This window comes from Cynoglossus semilaevis, chromosome 14 (assembly GCF_000523025.1).
Source record: "Cynoglossus semilaevis isolate Cse_v1.0 chromosome 14, Cse_v1.0, whole genome shotgun sequence".
NCBI classification, from domain to species: domain Eukaryota; kingdom Metazoa; phylum Chordata; class Actinopteri; order Pleuronectiformes; family Cynoglossidae; genus Cynoglossus; species Cynoglossus semilaevis.
In genome coordinates this window covers 16,317,898-16,334,221 of record NC_024320.1, presented here as the reverse complement: position 1 = coordinate 16,334,221, position 16,324 = coordinate 16,317,898, and the positions used below count along the sequence as shown (strand labels likewise).

The window sequence follows — 16,324 nt, the reverse complement described above, 5'->3', positions numbered from 1 at the left end:
AGTGTGTAGAGTGGGAGCGGCGGAGGGGGGGGGGGGGGGGGGGGGGCGGGGGGGCATGTGGGGGGATACAGACCCTGGATCAGGTCCAGGCAGGTTCCTTAAAAGGCCTTTTGTCTTAACTGTGCTGACAGAACAATGGAAGGCGCGCCTGTGATGGAATAATCCTGCTAATCCTAATGGCCTGGAATCCTCGCACGCTGGAAAATTCTGCCTGGATTAAAAAGAGCCAATCCATCGATCTGAATCTAAACAGGACACAGTTTGACCAAAGTTGGACTTCAGATTAGGACGACAAATGTCCAAAAATATCACAGCTCATTTACTGACGGAACAATGGAATTATTATTAACAAAAACAACAACAACTGAGGGCTGGATTGGAAACCTGTGACAGTGAAAAGGCTGACTCACTCACTCAGGTCTGGGGTCCTGGGAGACCATAAAGGCCCCACCATGTGTCCAACTGTGTACTCCCCTGACCACACCAACTCCGCCCCCCAGTGGAGATAATGACCTGTGACTGTGACCTTTGTCAAGATATGTGTTCATCCATCTTTCTGTTCTTCGTCTGCAGTAGAATTCCCAACTCAGCCTGAGAGATTCCCACTGCACTCTGGGTGTGAGAGAGAGAGAGACACAGAGAGAGAGAGAGAGAGGGAGAGTGACAGAGAGAGAGTGAGAAAAACAATTGTTAGTCCATAAATAGCAAAAATGAAAAGTCAGCAGTAAAGCTAAGTAAATATTTGATATATTTGGTGTGGATGGGTGGCTGGAGGTAATCCCAGCAATCAACAGGTGAGGGCGACTGTCCACCCTGGACACTTTTGCAAAACCAGGTCAAAAGTATTTAGTACAACTAACTTATTGTTAAAGACAAAAATAACCCAAACCTAAATTTACAGCTTTTAACTGACATTTAAATAAAAAAACATGGCTGACATGAACGTGAAGGTAAATGAGGTCAGTCATTCCAGGTCAGATTATTTTACATCTGGACTGTAATAGTCCACTCCCTCCATATCCCGTCCATTGAGGAAACCTCAGAGAAATGCGGGAGCTGCTGGTCCACTACTGCCTCCGGTGGTGAGTTTGTTTCATTTGGGAAAATCTGAACAAAGGGTTTCAAACAGTCAAGTTATAAAATAACACGTTAAAACTCAGTGTCGAGACAACGGTGGCTGTTAAATCACAGGTTTTCTCCGTGGACTTTTGTACAGTGGAACAGTGAGAAGTTTAGGAGCTGGAACACGGAATGAAGAGCTGCAGATGTAAGAGCAGAACAGACGGTCTGGTGGTGAAGGTTCTGTGTGGAGGTCTTTGTTCACAGCTCAGCTGGAGTGCTTTCATTTTGGAGATCTTCTGAGGATGTTCTTTGATGATTTATTTATCTTCTTCCCTCCTGTGATTTAGCCCATGTTTTACAAGAAAGAAAAAAAAAACATCTGCAGAGTCTTTTCCCATGTTTTACAAGAAAGAAAAAAAAACATCTGCAGTGGTTTTTATTCTGAGAAAAATTCTTGTACATTTTCCACAAAGACAACTTTCTTTTTGTTTCTTCTGAATATTCCTTAATTTCCTCCTTCTCTTCTTATCCACACAGCCTCCCTCCACACCTTCCCATCCTTCCATGCTCCGATGCCGATCGACATTCATCACCATGACGGACGCGTTCACTATGAAGCTCATGCCCTGCACACCATGCACAGGTAGGTGGAGCTGTTTCCTCTGGTGCTTTCTTTCTTTTTCCATATTTTCTATTCCTTAGAATGTATTTCCTTCTTTCTTGTCTGCGCTGGTTTGAAACCTTTTAAATCGGTTCTGGTTCAGAACTCTTTCATTAGCACCGGGACTGAACTTTTTTTTATCAGTTTATCTGTTTTGGAACCTTTTTTTACTCCCAGTTTATAAAGAAGGTCCTCGACTAAACAGAGGTGATGTAGGTGACGCTGCCCCGGAATCAGAGCTGTAATTAAACTCTGGCTGGACAGAGGTCAGAGAACAGCCACAGGGATGGAGGGAGGGGGGGGGGGGGTAGAGCCCCCCCCCTGCTGTCAGTTTAATTACACATTCAAAGCCATTTCTTTTCCTGAGCAGGTTTTCAAAAACTATCAAAAACTAGAGCAGGTCATAAACCTCAGAGCTTCGTTTTTCAGTATTTGGACATGAAGGAAAAAGTCGAGAAAATCCGATGAGTTGCTGGTCCACTGCTGCCTCTTGTGGTCATTTTGGGTCACTGAGGTCAATTTAAACAAAGGATTTCAAATGATTTCGACAACTTGTGCAGAAACAACAGACAGTTGTAGCTGAAGCTCTTCTCACTAACAGACACGAAATGTGTTTCCACAAAAAGAACAAAGTACTGAGTACTGTTGTTTCCAAACAGTTCTAATGGAGCTTTCTCTGAATATGACAGTTGACAGATTGAGCCACGAGGCGGTCCAGGTACTGTTGTGACTTTCTGGTTCCAGAAAGACGTGCAGATCGGTGACATACAGAACTTGTTGGGACATTTTGGTGAGGGAGACTTTGATTCCACAGAGTCTGTGACACACTTTGAAGAAGAACATCTTGGTTCCTGCAGGACTTTAAAGTTACTTTATCACTTTATCAGGCCTGGACCAAAAAAAAACACAGTTCTGTTCCATTGAAATGCAGAGATGTGACGGTGCTGCCGCAGCACGCTCGGCGCCGCGCAGCAGCGCAGTCATTCATCACAGCGGCGGGAAAGTACGAGTCTGTCCACGCGCTCGGCCGCCATGATTAATGTGATTTGATCTTGACAGTGGACCCCTAATTCATCAAGACCTTGATCAGGCTGTCGGTTCCCGGTGCCGGTGCCAAATTCACCCTAATTACAGGAACATTGCGCAGCAAATTAAGTGCGGTGTCATTTGTGTGCCGGCACGGTGCTTTGTTCTGGTAACGCTGTAACGTGTCAGAAGGTCCCTACTGTCAGTGTCCGACATGACGTCCCAGCACCGTCCTCTTTATCACTGTTTGCATAAACAGTAATGAGGGGAATCGGTTCTTTGTCAGAACTGACAGGAACAGCAGCTCGGGGCAGACACGCTTTCCTCTTCCTTTTCTTCTGTCCTTTGTCCTGTTTTGTGACTATGAGGACAGGACCTGGGACTTCTAACTGGTTCAGTACTGAGTTAAGAACTTCAAGACATTTCAGTCCTGTGAAAAGAAGGAACTAAAATAAAGACTTTTAACAACAGCTCCTTCAGAGCTAACTTTAATTTGATCTTCTCTCAGGTTTCACCCTCCTACTGGTTCATTCACCAGTTCCTGAGACAACTCCTGGTCCTTGGTTAGGGTTAGCTTTCTTGCCTGGTTTTTAACAAATCTCTGTAGTTCATTTGCTTTTCTTCAATTATTTTTGGTATTTTGCCTTTTTTAGTATTTAAACTTGTGATAAAATTAGATAAATCAGTGAGTGGCGTCAGGAGCAGCTCTGTTTGGTCTCAGTCTCCTGCGTCTGTTTGTTTGTGCGACCTCTTCATTTTTCATGTACATGTTTGTGTGTGTGTGTGTGTGTGTTTGATGGATTACAGTGTGACACGGCGAAGTGGAATCTGAGGAACGCTGCTGCCATGATGTTGATAAATCACAGCCTGGTTCGGCTCAGGGATGAATAAACTCCGACTGTAGTTTTTATCAGTTTTACGGCTGCATGAACGAGAAGACCCTCGTACTCATATATACACACAGAAACAACGCCACCCCCTGCTGAGGAGGAAGTGACCTACATACAGACACACACATGAGTGAGCTGCTGCTCATCAGTGACTCCTGGAAATGTCACTTCATCACCTCCGTGTTTTTTATTCCTAAACTTTCTTCTGTTGTCAAAAAACTACGGAAGAAAAAGTTTGCTGTCAAAGTCCAGCGAATGTTATAAATCAGTTCCTCCAACATAAAACTTTACCACAATCCACTGGTGTTTCCATCAGGAAACGGTACTTTTTCACCAGGAACGAGGGACAGAACTGGTGACCACTGCAGGACAGTTTACTACGAACTACATAAAGTACAGAGTTCAGGTGTTTCACTCAGACTTCTCAGACCTGACTTTTATGGACAGAGTGGTAATGACGTTGGTCACTCTGCAGCACGACAGAAAAAAGTTCATGACTCCTCCTTCACCTCCTCCTCCTCCTCCTCCTCCTCCTCATGTCACTTGTCTTATCTCCCCTGCAGCCCTGCAGCCTTGAACCCCAGCCCCATCATCTCTGACATCTCCCTGATCCGCCTCTCCGGCGCCGACTCCCCCTTCAGCCCACCTCACCCTTATGTCAGTGCCCATGTGGAGCAGTACCTGAGGTCAGTCCACGGAGGCTCCGCCCTCTCTATGATGTCAGCAGCCAGAGGACTGACTCCAGCTCAGTGTAAGTTTGGACAGTTACTGGTGATGTAACAACTGACAGCAGCTTTAACTACTGACCCCAGATCAGATGGTAAAGAACCGGGCACAGCTATCACCACTGACAGGTCAAACTACTGACCACAGGTTAAACTACTAATTACGAGTATTTAATTGATGAAATCCTGCTTGTTGGACTTCACAGATTAGATTATACAGGTTTTTATCTGACCTATTTGTAATTCTTTTATCTTGTACCTCTTTTATCTGTCATGATAACTCTGACTTTTCTTCTTTTTTTTTTCAGTTTTTATATAAATATATATATATTTATATTTAAATATAACTATATAACTATATATATATATAGTTATGGTTATATATAGTTATATTTAAATATATATATATAATAATAATTTCCCACAGTTTGAAATCTGCGTTCAGCTCTGGACGTTTCTAAGCCTCTTCTCTGTACCTGTCAGTGTGTCAAGAGCAGCTGAAGGAGCACACTCTCTTTGGACTCCACCCTGCTGCTCCTGGTTCTTCCCCGGCAGAGTTTTACCACCTGATGACAGGTCACCGTGGTCCGTACGGCAATGAGCTGCTGATGTCAGGGGGCGGAGCCACGGGAGCCGCCCATCTGACTGATTACATCACACCCATCGACGGTGAGTAACTGGTCAGATTTCTATCAGAAAAAAATATAAAAATATAAGGGATTATACAATTTCAAATGATTTCAGGTTTTGTTGATGAGGACTGATGTCAGCTGATGGTGAGACTGTAACTGTAACACAAATATTGATTGGATTTATGATCTTTTTTTTGGTTTGGGGGGAAAAAAAATCCTTCATTTCCAGATTTTGGTTTGTGTTTTGATTCAGGTTGAGTTTAATTCTAACTCCAGTCGACTTTTTCAAGATTTGCTTAAATATTTTAGGCTCAGTATCAGATGGAGTCCAAAGTATCAGGCATGAACACCAGGCTCTGAGATGACAGTAATCTGTCGGGGAGCAGGTGGATGATGAAACATCCATCGCAGCAGGAGGCGTGCAAAGACAAGAAGAAAAAAACTGACCTTATTTAATTTTTCATGTTCAACTACTTCAAAGACCAGAGGTTCCTTCAGGTACTGACCTCTGCTGCTGCAGCGCCAACTGTTGGACAGTTTAACACCTGACACGGTTTCTCATCCTGCTCCTAAAAGTCAACGACACTGAGATGTTTCTGAAGCAGCTGAACTCAGGCGTTCTCTCTGAAATCCTGACAAGTTCAGTTCAGGTCTACAAAAAGTTAAACTTAACTTAAACATTACACACGTACAAAGAATATTCAAGACATAAAAAATGGATTTTAAGCAAAAGGAAATAGTTTACCATTAAAAATGTGATTATGTTGCTGATACACTGAATTTAAAATAATATTTAAAATGTATTGTGAGATATTTTGACAAGAAAAAAAAAACAAATAAGTAAAATGTCCAGAAGTAACTAAAACTAAAACAAATAAAACACCTACAGATACACTTCAATTCTACCAGATAACTGAACTTACAAGAAGGAAAAATAAAAAACATTAAATATTTAGGATAAACTAAAATAAAACAATAAATAACTGTGAAAAAACTAAATTTTTTAAATTAAAATTAAATGAAATGGAGAAAAAAATGAGGTAGAAAAATATGAAAGTTGAATTTTGAACATATGAAATAGAATCAATAACTAAATCATATTAAGAAAATGCATAAAAAAACTGTAACAGGTCTAAACTGGACACAGACAGCTGCAGAAAATCTGAACATTTATTTTATTATAAATAAAAATAAAAACTAATAAAATACCACAGCAGATGTGGCATCATTTAAACACACACACACACACACACACACACCAACCAACCAAAAAAACAGAGTTCTGTCATAAATCACATAGGTGTGTGTGTGTGTGCATGTGTGTGTGTGTGTGTGCGTGCGTGTACGTACAGGTGGAAGGGGTGGAGTCAGTTTTCTGATTGGTCCATTCATCACAGGAAGTGGAACATTATTTAAACAGTTTCCCCCTGAGAAGACGGGAGGAAAAAAGAAACAAAAGAGTGGAGGCTGAAATCATCGGAGTTTAAAATAAAAACAACACAAACAGCTGATCACCATCATTATCATCTGCAGAACTGCTCCTCCTCCTCCTCCTTTTCCTTCTTCCACTTAAGCAGCCCCATTACCTCCACTCCCTCACGTCTCATTCATGATTTTCCTTTTTTTCTCCATCATCCATCTAATTCCAAACTCTCCCAAAAGGATTAGCTCGTAGCTCGTTTTAATATATCTCACAGCAGCAGTTGGTAAACAGTCAGAAACACGTGACAGTCTTTACGTCAGACTCTAAGGAGACACTTATTATTAGTGATTGCGGCAGAAACCACACAGTTTGATTTCCTACAGCGTGGACAACAAATCTTGGCCACTGCTGGGTTAGTTTTAATATTTTTGACCAGGTTTGTAACAACTTTTAAACTGCAACGTTAGCTTGAAGATAGTGTAACATTACACTGATTTTCATGATGTTCCAAACACTGGCCATGCTGTTGATCATCACTGGCTTTTTTTAAAACTAACTTCAATGTCAGTCTTCACCTTAACCTCAGCTAACTGTGGTACTTTAGATGTCAACATTCTTCTTGTTTAATATTTAACTCGTTTTTTTATATTTTTTATATTTCTTTTTATAAATGTTTTAGTTTTCCTTTAGCTGTCACGGCTAACGCTTGACTACTCTGTCTACACCTGGTCGTGGCCTGTTTTCTGGTTGATATTTGGTTGATCTTGGCACAGCCTTAGGCCTAAATACAAATGACTCATGTGTCTATTAGAGCTGGAATCATGGATTCATTTTCAATAAAGTAAAAATGCAAAATAAAATAACACCATTTTACAAATGTCTAGAAATTCAAGTCTCTTTGAACAGTAAAGTTTGTTAGCCACACTTTCATGCTGCTCTGTTCCATCTGGTTTGCAGCCTGTAGTCTGAGCCCAGAGCAGTGACGGCTCAGTCAAACCTCTGATTTTCTACCAAAACCTAAATCAGCATGATTTCCACAGTTTTTTTTTCCTAATATACCAAGAAATACAAACAGGAACTCGTGAGGATAAGAAACAGACAGAATAAGAAAAATGTTCATCCATAAAAACTACTTCAGGATCATGGAGCATTAACAAGTCCGGAATCCCGGACGGAAATGAAATGATTGATGCCGCAGCAGCGTGGAGGCGACACCTCGACCCCACGGACACAGAAAAGCCCCATCAACGAGCCTAGAGACGGATTGGATGGGAATACGCTGGATCATTTATCCACCGTGACAGAAGAGGAGGAGCTCTGAGGGGGAGTTTTCCAGACCAACATCACTATCATCAGTATTATCTGTCAGAGCCACACATTTAAGACTAAAACTGGACTGAAAGGATTTATTAATCATACTAGAGAGGATACATGTAGCTCAATTAGCCAATTCATTCAACTAATTCATCTGTAATCACAGTTAAAATGAGACCAAAAAAAACAGCTACAGGATAATTCAATATATTACAAAAAACAACCAAAGGTTTGTCTGTTTGTTTGTTTGTGTTTTTTAAACCAGAGGAGTCCACATCTGACCTCATTAACATCCAGACCCAACTAATCAATCTCTCATTAATTCACCTCCTAATACGATAACGATAAACATCGCACAATCACTTTTACTTCACTGTGTTAAATTAAGATAATTTACAGAGAATTGATTTTTTAATATAATTAATGTTGGCAGAGTGAAGCGTCTGCCACAGCGGAGACAAAAACATCCGTACAGCCAGGATCCTCTGGGTTTTCATTCAACTTCACGTTCATTTCTTGCACCAAGGAAACCTTTCATTTTAGCTGCTGTTCCACTGCTGCCTCCGGTGGTCAGTTTGTGTCACTGAGCCTACTCTGAACTCAAATGTCATCACTTGGAGTGTTCAGTGTTTGAGTCTGAGTAAAGATGTTTGTGTAGGTTTTCTGACCCACCTGTTCATCCCTGTGTCCACAGTGTCCAGGTTCCCCAGTCCCAGACTGACCTCCAGGCTGAACAGGAAGCGGACCATGTCGATCCCTCCACTGTCGGACGGCAGCATCGACCTGCAGACCATGATTCGGACGTCGCCCAGCTCCCTGGTGGCCTACATCAACAGCTCCAGGTCCAGCTCAGCAGCCGGCGGCTCGTACGGGCACCTGTCAGTGGGCGGTCTCAGGTGGCTGACCTGGAGTCACGCTGTACTTTAGTTCACCCTGAAACGTGTGTCACTCATTCTTCATTTGTTTAGTTCCCTCTCTCCTCCTCCTCCTTCGACTCCTCGTCACCGGGGCTTGTTGTTATCCTCCTGTTTTCACACTCGTCTTCGTCCTACCACTCTTCCTGGTCTAATCTCAGATTACACGTCCATGTCACCAGATCCCGTCACTCTTTGAGCCACTTTCACTTTTCACATTCTCCTCAGAGGTCGTAGAACTCACCTTGATAAAAATCTAAAAGCTGATCTTCTTTGTGCTTTTGTTAGTTAGTCTGAGATTTTCATTTCCAACTGTTTTTCAAGGAGCTTGGAGATTACAATCGCATTAGCTCCGACCCTGAACGTAGTAGTGAGATTACTACTGAACTGAAGCCATAAAACCGTCTTCAAAAGTCCAGATGAAACCAGAAACCACAGAATCTAACAACCCTCAGCTGCACCTCCTGTCCAGAAGGTCTTCATCAGGATCAGTGACAAAGAACTGATGGGTCAAAGGTCATCTGTCTATGACCCAGTGTTCTACAACCAGGATACTTTAGTTGGCCTGGAGTAAACCTCAGGCGTCTGGACCCGTGTAGGTGGAGCAGATAAACAACTATCACCGTTAACCACCGGGAGGAAACGGTTTCTGATGTTGATGCAACATTGCAAATGTCACCGTTCTTTCAGAACCTCCTGGGAAATACTACAAGAACTTCTACAAGAATTCTTATAGGGACTCTCAGACCTTGATCCCTGACCTTGGGACATTTCATAACTTTTTTTAAAATCTTAATTCCAAACGTTTCCCACATGTTTCTTCCCTCCTTGTTATTCTTATGTGTTTGATTTCTCATTTTTCTCCGCCTCCACCTCCTAACGTCTCCTAACGTCTCCCTGTTTCTCTCCCTTCTTCCTCACAGCCCTTCCTTCCCGTTCCCTCACCACATCAGTCCGGTTACGTACCAGCAGATCTTCTCCCAGCAGCAGCAGCAGCAGCAGCAGCAGCGAGGCGTCAGCTCGGTCGGACACATGACCCCGTTCATCCAGGCTCCGCCTCCTTTCTGCGGCCGACAGCCGGGCCTCGACTTTTTGTCTCTGAGTTCCAGCCTCCCGTCCCCCCCCCACATCGGCCCGTTTACTTCCCAGCAGATCTTCTCCCAGCAGCAGCAGCAGCAGCAGCAGCAGCAGCGAGGCGTCAGCTCGTTCGGACACATGACCCCGTTCATCCAGGCTCCGCCTCCTTTCTGCGGCCGACAGCCGGGCCTCGACTTTTTGTCTCTGAGTTCCAGCAGTGATCTGACGTCCAAGGTGAAGACCAGGAGTCTGTGCAAACAAAACAACAAGGAGTGATGATGGTACAGCGTTCATGAACCTTGTCTTCTTCTGCACTGCCTTTAGAACTTTGGGGGTGACTCGTCTGTCAGCAGCACCGTTGACACCATGTTCACCAAGAGGTCAAAGGTGAAAAGTGAAGCAGAGAGACTGAAGTCGTTCTCTCCGGTAAGAACGACTAAAAGCCAGCTTTGTCTTTCAGAGTGAGTGGAGTCCACCGTGTCCACCGTGTCCAACAGCACAGTGATCAATAAGCAGTCACACCAATCAATGACTTATTTCAATGTACCAATAACAGCCACAAGTTTAACTGAAAAATATTTATTTGAAGCTGAAACATTTTTTACTATTATTTTTTCCCCCAGCACTGAACTCCCGTCTGTGTGTTTGTGTGTATGTGTCCTGCTCCGAGGTGTGAACTGCTGCCCCCTGGGGGCCCCTGCCTCCCCCCCCCTCGACCTCCTTGTAAACGTGTGTGCGTGAAAGAGATAAAGATGATAAAGCTTTGAATAATTTGTTCTCGTTTGTTGTTGTTGTTGTTGTTGTGTGTTGTTGGGAGTAAAAGTGTGTCACTTCACTTTGTTTTCATGAAAAATCATCTGCTCTTTTATTTTCATCTCTGAAGATTTTTTTTTTCTGCTTCTCTGAGACAAATGTGTGGCTGTGCTGTGTTTGTGGAGCAGATGTGGAGATGATGCATGAGGAGGAGCAGGAGAAGCAGCGCCCTGGGGTTTGAGAGAATGGATGAGAGTGTGTGTGTGTGTGTGTGTGTGTGTGTGTGTGAGAGAGAGAGAGAAAGAGAGAGAGAGAGTATATGTGTGTACAGCTCCAAACAAGCGTCAGTCAGCAGTTTTATCTCTCTCTCTGTGTGTGTGTGTGTGTGTGTGTTGGTAGAGCAGCCCGTCAGGTTGCCACATATCTGTGAGTTAAACAAACAAAACAGATAAAAAGTCAATTTCAAAAAATGATCAAATAATGTTTAGTTTCAGATTTTCTTATGTGTTAAATGTTATAATTTTTTACTATAGTTTTACTGTTTATCTTAATTAATATCATTCTAATTCTAATACTTTATGTTTATTTTTTAAACTTTTTTTTTTACATTTTTTTTTATTTTGGTTTTAACTTTGTTTTTGAACTCTGGCAGTTCCGTGCAGCTGGAACATTAACATTTCATTTTTAGAGTTCTCTGAGCGTCGACGTGTTAAACATTGGTTACAAACACAAAGATCAATATAAATCTTTAACGTCAAAGGTTCTTTTCCTTCTATGTAAAATTCTGAGGGACATCTTTGACAACAGGTCACAACTAGGGACGTCCGTTATGAATGTTTTGCCGATATCAGATCTGCCAATATTGTCCAAACACTTAATTTCCAATTTTGATATCAACCGATACCGATATACGCAGCCGTTTGCCCCTGAACGCCTCAGGACCCTACGTGTGATTCCAGCAGATTTGGACAAACCCAGGCACTGTGTTATTGGACTTTCATTATGGGAAGAAAAACCGATAACAATCTTACCGGTTTTATATTATTACGCTAATATTTTCAATATTACTGGACATCCCGAGTCACAACCTGAATCGTTCTTGTTTAAGGAATGAAAACCATGTTTTTTTTAAGTTTTTTTTTAATTTTGGAAAACATTTTCAGAACTAAATTTGAACCTGTTGCAAAACTTTAAAGTATATTTAAATATATATATATATATATATATATAAAGTAAAACAAACAAAAATGTTTTGTTTAAAAAAGAGCCCCCCCTGCTGTTTGTCCTGATCAGGAAACATTTTTGTTTGTAAACATCCTGAAGCTTTGGCGTCTGACTTTTTTTTGCGTTACAGCAGGCGAAGCAGATGACGGAACATCTGGAACTAAGAAAATGATTCCACATGTTCCTGAGACCAAGCCCAGCTCAGAGCAGATTAATGAGAGCAGTTTAGAGGGAATGTGTTTTAATCCATGACTGGAGTCTCCTCTGACACTGTGTCTACTCCACAGAAGCTCAGTAGCCTGGAGGAGAGGAAGGAGTTGAAGGAGCTGAAGGAGGACGTGGAGCCAGACGGGTCCAAACAGGAGCAGGAGGTGTTTTATGAAACCAAGTGTCAGTGGGAAAACTGCAGGAGAGAGTACGAGACGCAGGAGCAGCTGGTCCACGTAAGAACCCCACACCACGGCAACACCGTCGGCTTTACTAACAGTGAGAAGTGAGGAGAGAAAAAAATTAAAATAATAGAACGATGTGACTTCACTGAGCTGAAAACTGAACGAAGTCTCTGGGAAAAAAAGCTTGAAGTCATTTGTATATTCTTGTAGAATATAATGTAACACATTTGTCAAAAACCAGGGAGTTAAATGTTTAATTAAGTTTGAATTCATTAGATCGAACAGAAATATAAAGTGTTTTGGCCTAAGAAAATTGTTTCTTAATTTATGAACTAAATATTAAAATATGCAGCCAAGTGTTTTGTCGAGTGAATAAAGTTGAATGTTTCATTATTATTTCTCCCATGTTCAGAGTATGAGGACACTCACTTTTATATTTTGATGATATAAAGTTTAAAAAAAAATTATGTTTGTGGTTTGTGTTTATGCTACATTGAATTAAAGTATTTTAAAAATACATTAAAAAATTATTACATTTTAAAAATATTGTGCAGATGTTAGAATTTGTCATCAGGTAATTAACTGTTTGTGTTTGTGATTTTTGTCTTTTGTATTAAAGTAAAAAGTAACTGAAAAAACTGTGTGTGTGTGTATGTGTGTGTGTGTCTCGCAGCACATCAACAACGAGCACATCCACGGGGAGAAGAAGGAGTTTGTCTGCCGCTGGGATCAGTGTTCTCGGGAACAGAAACCCTTCAAGGCTCAGTACATGCTGGTGGTTCACATGCGCCGTCACACGGGGGAGAAACCACACAAGTGCACGGTGGGTTTTTGGTAAATACAGGAGAAAAAATAAAAATAAATCTGCATTTAGTTGCTACATAAAGACAAGTATTAAAATACTTGTTTAAAAATATTTCAGTTCGTTTGAGAATGTGTTGTTTGGACAGAACCAGACGTTTATCTAATAAATAACATTCACATGAACCTGATTCAGACCTGACACTGGACCTTAAAATACGATGTTTACAAATTGTTCTTCAAACTTTGTGCCCAGTTCGAAGGCTGCTCCAAGGCTTATTCCCGACTGGAGAACCTGAAAACTCATCTTCGCTCTCACACCGGGGAGAAACCGTACGTCTGCGAACACGAAGGATGTAACAAGGCTTTCTCTAACGCCTCGGACCGAGCCAAACACCAGAACAGAACACACTCCAACGAGGTGAGCATGCGCACAGAGAGAGAGAGAGAGAGAGAGAGAGAGAAACGTTTGGAGTGACAAACAGCAAAACGACAGGAGGTCACCTTCCTCTGTGGCAACGCTGGCCTGAATTTCCTCCGTTCACATAATGAGGTTTTTCGTGGTTTCACAGTAAATAATGAGGTGTAGACGTAATGAGCACAACAGCCCACAGTGTGTTCAGACAAATCACTGCGTGGCCCACAGAGACGGACCACCTGCAGGTGGAGAGTGGAGGATGAAACCTCAGTACTTATCAATCAGAGTGGGTGTTCAACACCAACCACCGCTGCCAGAACCAGGAGATTTACAAAAGTTTAAGGCAGTTATGGAACGAAATCTGCGAACGGAGACAATCTTCACCGAACAGTTTTTGAAATAATAAATGTGAGCAAGGGAGAAAACAAACTAAATCCCACTCCTCGTTGTCGTAAACTTCACTTATTCTGCAAGTTCACAGTTCACAGTCAGACGTTATGACGTGCTGTGGAAAAGTTCAGAATCAACCAATGATTACAAACTGACGTCATTGAACCACGAGGATGAAACACAGTCAGTAACTGAAACAGAACTGGCTGAGTGTGAAGCTCAGGACCCGTGGCTGTGGAGTCAAACTCCACAGCCACGGGTCAAACTTCACCACACGACTGAGCACAGCAACAAGAACCAACGGTGTGATGCTGAATCAGCAGGTGTCTTCACAGGTCCAGCCTTCAAAGCAGAGTGTAGGATGTCGAGAGCTGCTGTTCCTGCTCTCAAACATCCACAGAGCACAACCAGTGTCCTTTAAAGGACCCGCGGCACAAAGAAGACCAAGACGTCCTAAAGTGACGGTGTGGTCCACACAGAGCTCTGGTCTGAACCTCATGGAGTCTTTCTGGGAAGAAGATCCATGGTTAGATGTTGGACCTACCAACCCAGCAGCCAAGTTCCCTCAAAGTTCCTTCAAGTTCCTTTGTCAAGACAAAGAGTGATGATAGCGGTTTTTTCCTTCTTCTCATTTATGTTCGTTTTTGTCATAAATATAAACAATTACGACTTTTGTTTGTGGTGTTTTTCACATTTGATTTTCTAGCACTGACTGGCCCTTCACCCTCTCATCGTCTCTGTTTCTCTTCATATTTGCAGAAACCGTATGTGTGTAAGATCCCAGGCTGTACCAAACGCTACACTGATCCCAGTTCACTCAGGAAACACGTGAAGACCGTCCACGGTCCAGAAGCTCACGTGACCAAGAAGCAGCGAAGCAACCTGACACCCAGGCCGCCAGTACAGAGGGAGGACGTGGAGAACGAGGCTGAGAACAGAGACGTCATCCAGACAGAGGAGAAGATAACAGACAGCAGCTCCCCTAGAGGCAGGGATGAGTACTTGCACATGAAATCTATCAAGACAGAAAACTCTGTGGTAAGATATGCAGAATCACTAACAGATCAATCTGGTTATCGATCCTTGTTATCTCCTTAACTTTCCTCCGGTTGACCTTCAACATTTGTTCTATTTTTTTCTAACTACACCCACGGACAGACTTTACTGAGGTGAGCTCACCTGTGGCCTTTTTCACCTTCACCAGTCATTTCCATTATCTTCAACATCTATCCAAAAGTCAGTTATGTTTTTGGACATAACCCGGTGTCGTCACAGTCACAAGGGTCAACCTCTGTGTAAGACCTTATGATTTTAATAATATCTTCTGATTGTTTTGCCAATACAGCTGCTCCTGTCAGGGGGGATTACATTCAGAATCTGTCACAGTTTGACCACTAGAGACGCTGTTGTTGAGTGTCTTGCCCATGAACTCATCAGCATGCAGCTTGAGTTATATCCATAACCGTCGACACACTGAACTATGGCACAGCCTTGAGCCTGGCGCTACTTCTACAGATAAATATATGTTTGTAGAGGACAACGGTGGCCAACGCAGAGCCTTACATGCCTTATTTCACATTTTTGTGTCGGATTTTGTTTCTAAATCTCCACAATGTTTAGAGTCACACAGACCTCAGCAGATTTCCTGAAGCAAAAAAGAGCTCGGACCACACACTTCAAAAAAGCTGCAGCAGCAGCAGTACTTTCTGTTCTGCCTTTTTTACATTATAGATGAGTCTTTCAGGATGAATCCTAATGAATAGTCATGGACTCGTGTCATCACTGAGGCCGTGGTTGTCCTTTTTCCTGGTCTGAGGCAGTTTCAAACCAACGGAGGAGACGGCTCCGAATCAAAAACATGTCAAAGACCCTGAAGATGATGAAAGACAGTCCAGGATTAATATTCAAGGACTGGGAATTGGTGTCCGCTGGTATGAGCAAACAGAACTGCTCATCATGCTGTGATCAAGACCTTTTTTTCCAACAGTGAAAAAATACTAGAGTGTGATGAAAATGAAGCAAGACAGAAACGAGGGAATCGGCACTACTGTCCTTAAACCTATAGTAGCAGGACACAAACGAACCCAGGGAATCATTAAAAATGTATTCAAGAGGGTCACTGAAAGTATTTGGGCCTGTGAATATCAGCGAGGTTTCTACCTTCTGTCGGATTTAGCTTTCCTTTGATGGTGATCAGGATGTTCTCTTCATGAAATAATTATCAGTATAAAGTAGGCCCAGTAGGTGGCTGTAATGTACCTCACAAGATACTGATACGACAGTGAAGGCCAACAGCACATACAACCACACTCCAACAACAGCTACATCTGGACGGAGTAGGTTTCTTGAAGACGTTTCACCTCGTATCCAAGAAGCTTTTTCAGTTCATCTCCTCTTGGATGAGAGGTGGAATGTCTTCAAGAAACCTACTCTGTCCAGTTGCCCTTGATGTAACGACGACTGAGAACCTACAGGGACATACTAGCACGCTGCCACCAGCTGATGATCCGCTACATTAAAGAGCACAGCTAACACGCCCCTAAGTTACTTTGGTGCTGGGATGAAACTAAAACACAACTTCAGACTGTTGATGGTTTTGCTTCAACAGCACACCATCTTCTG

The 16,324-nt window shown here is 42.5% G+C and overlaps 1 protein-coding gene and 1 long non-coding RNA gene across 6 annotated transcripts in view; one reads left to right on the top strand and one right to left on the bottom strand.

The window, feature by feature from the left end:
- LOC107989481 (uncharacterized) overlaps positions 1–9,750 on the bottom strand; it is a 29,790-nt gene extending 20,040 nt beyond the window's left edge. For 4 of the 5 annotated variants that reach the window (XR_003051760.1, XR_003051761.1, XR_001761030.2 and 1 more), the window contains exons 1-6: positions 9,614–9,750; positions 8,406–8,638; positions 6,347–6,423; positions 5,503–5,565; positions 4,841–5,053; positions 415–612 (exon numbers count right to left, since the gene is read on the bottom strand). This is a non-coding gene — a long non-coding RNA (uncharacterized LOC107989481). Of the gene's footprint in view, positions 1–410; positions 613–4,840; positions 5,054–5,502; positions 5,566–6,346; positions 6,424–8,405; positions 8,639–9,613 lie in introns of all 5 variants that reach the window. The other variant, XR_003051763.1, reaches the window with a different exon arrangement.
- LOC103389842 (zinc finger protein GLI2-like) overlaps positions 1–16,324 on the top strand; it is a 33,900-nt gene that overhangs the window by 15,431 nt on the left and 2,145 nt on the right. Inside the window, exons 3-13 of the mRNA XM_017038408.2 lie at positions 1,600–1,705; positions 4,203–4,390; positions 4,848–5,033; positions 8,428–8,629; positions 9,571–9,661; positions 9,839–9,958; positions 10,049–10,150; positions 11,992–12,144; positions 12,767–12,916; positions 13,151–13,315; positions 14,462–14,740. Of these exons, the coding sequence (XP_016893897.1) occupies positions 1,600–1,705; positions 4,203–4,390; positions 4,848–5,033; positions 8,428–8,629; positions 9,571–9,661; positions 9,839–9,958; positions 10,049–10,150; positions 11,992–12,144; positions 12,767–12,916; positions 13,151–13,315; positions 14,462–14,740 (1,742 nt within the window). The remainder of the gene's footprint in view (positions 1–1,599; positions 1,706–4,202; positions 4,391–4,847; positions 5,034–8,427; positions 8,630–9,570; positions 9,662–9,838; positions 9,959–10,048; positions 10,151–11,991; positions 12,145–12,766; positions 12,917–13,150; positions 13,316–14,461; positions 14,741–16,324) is intronic.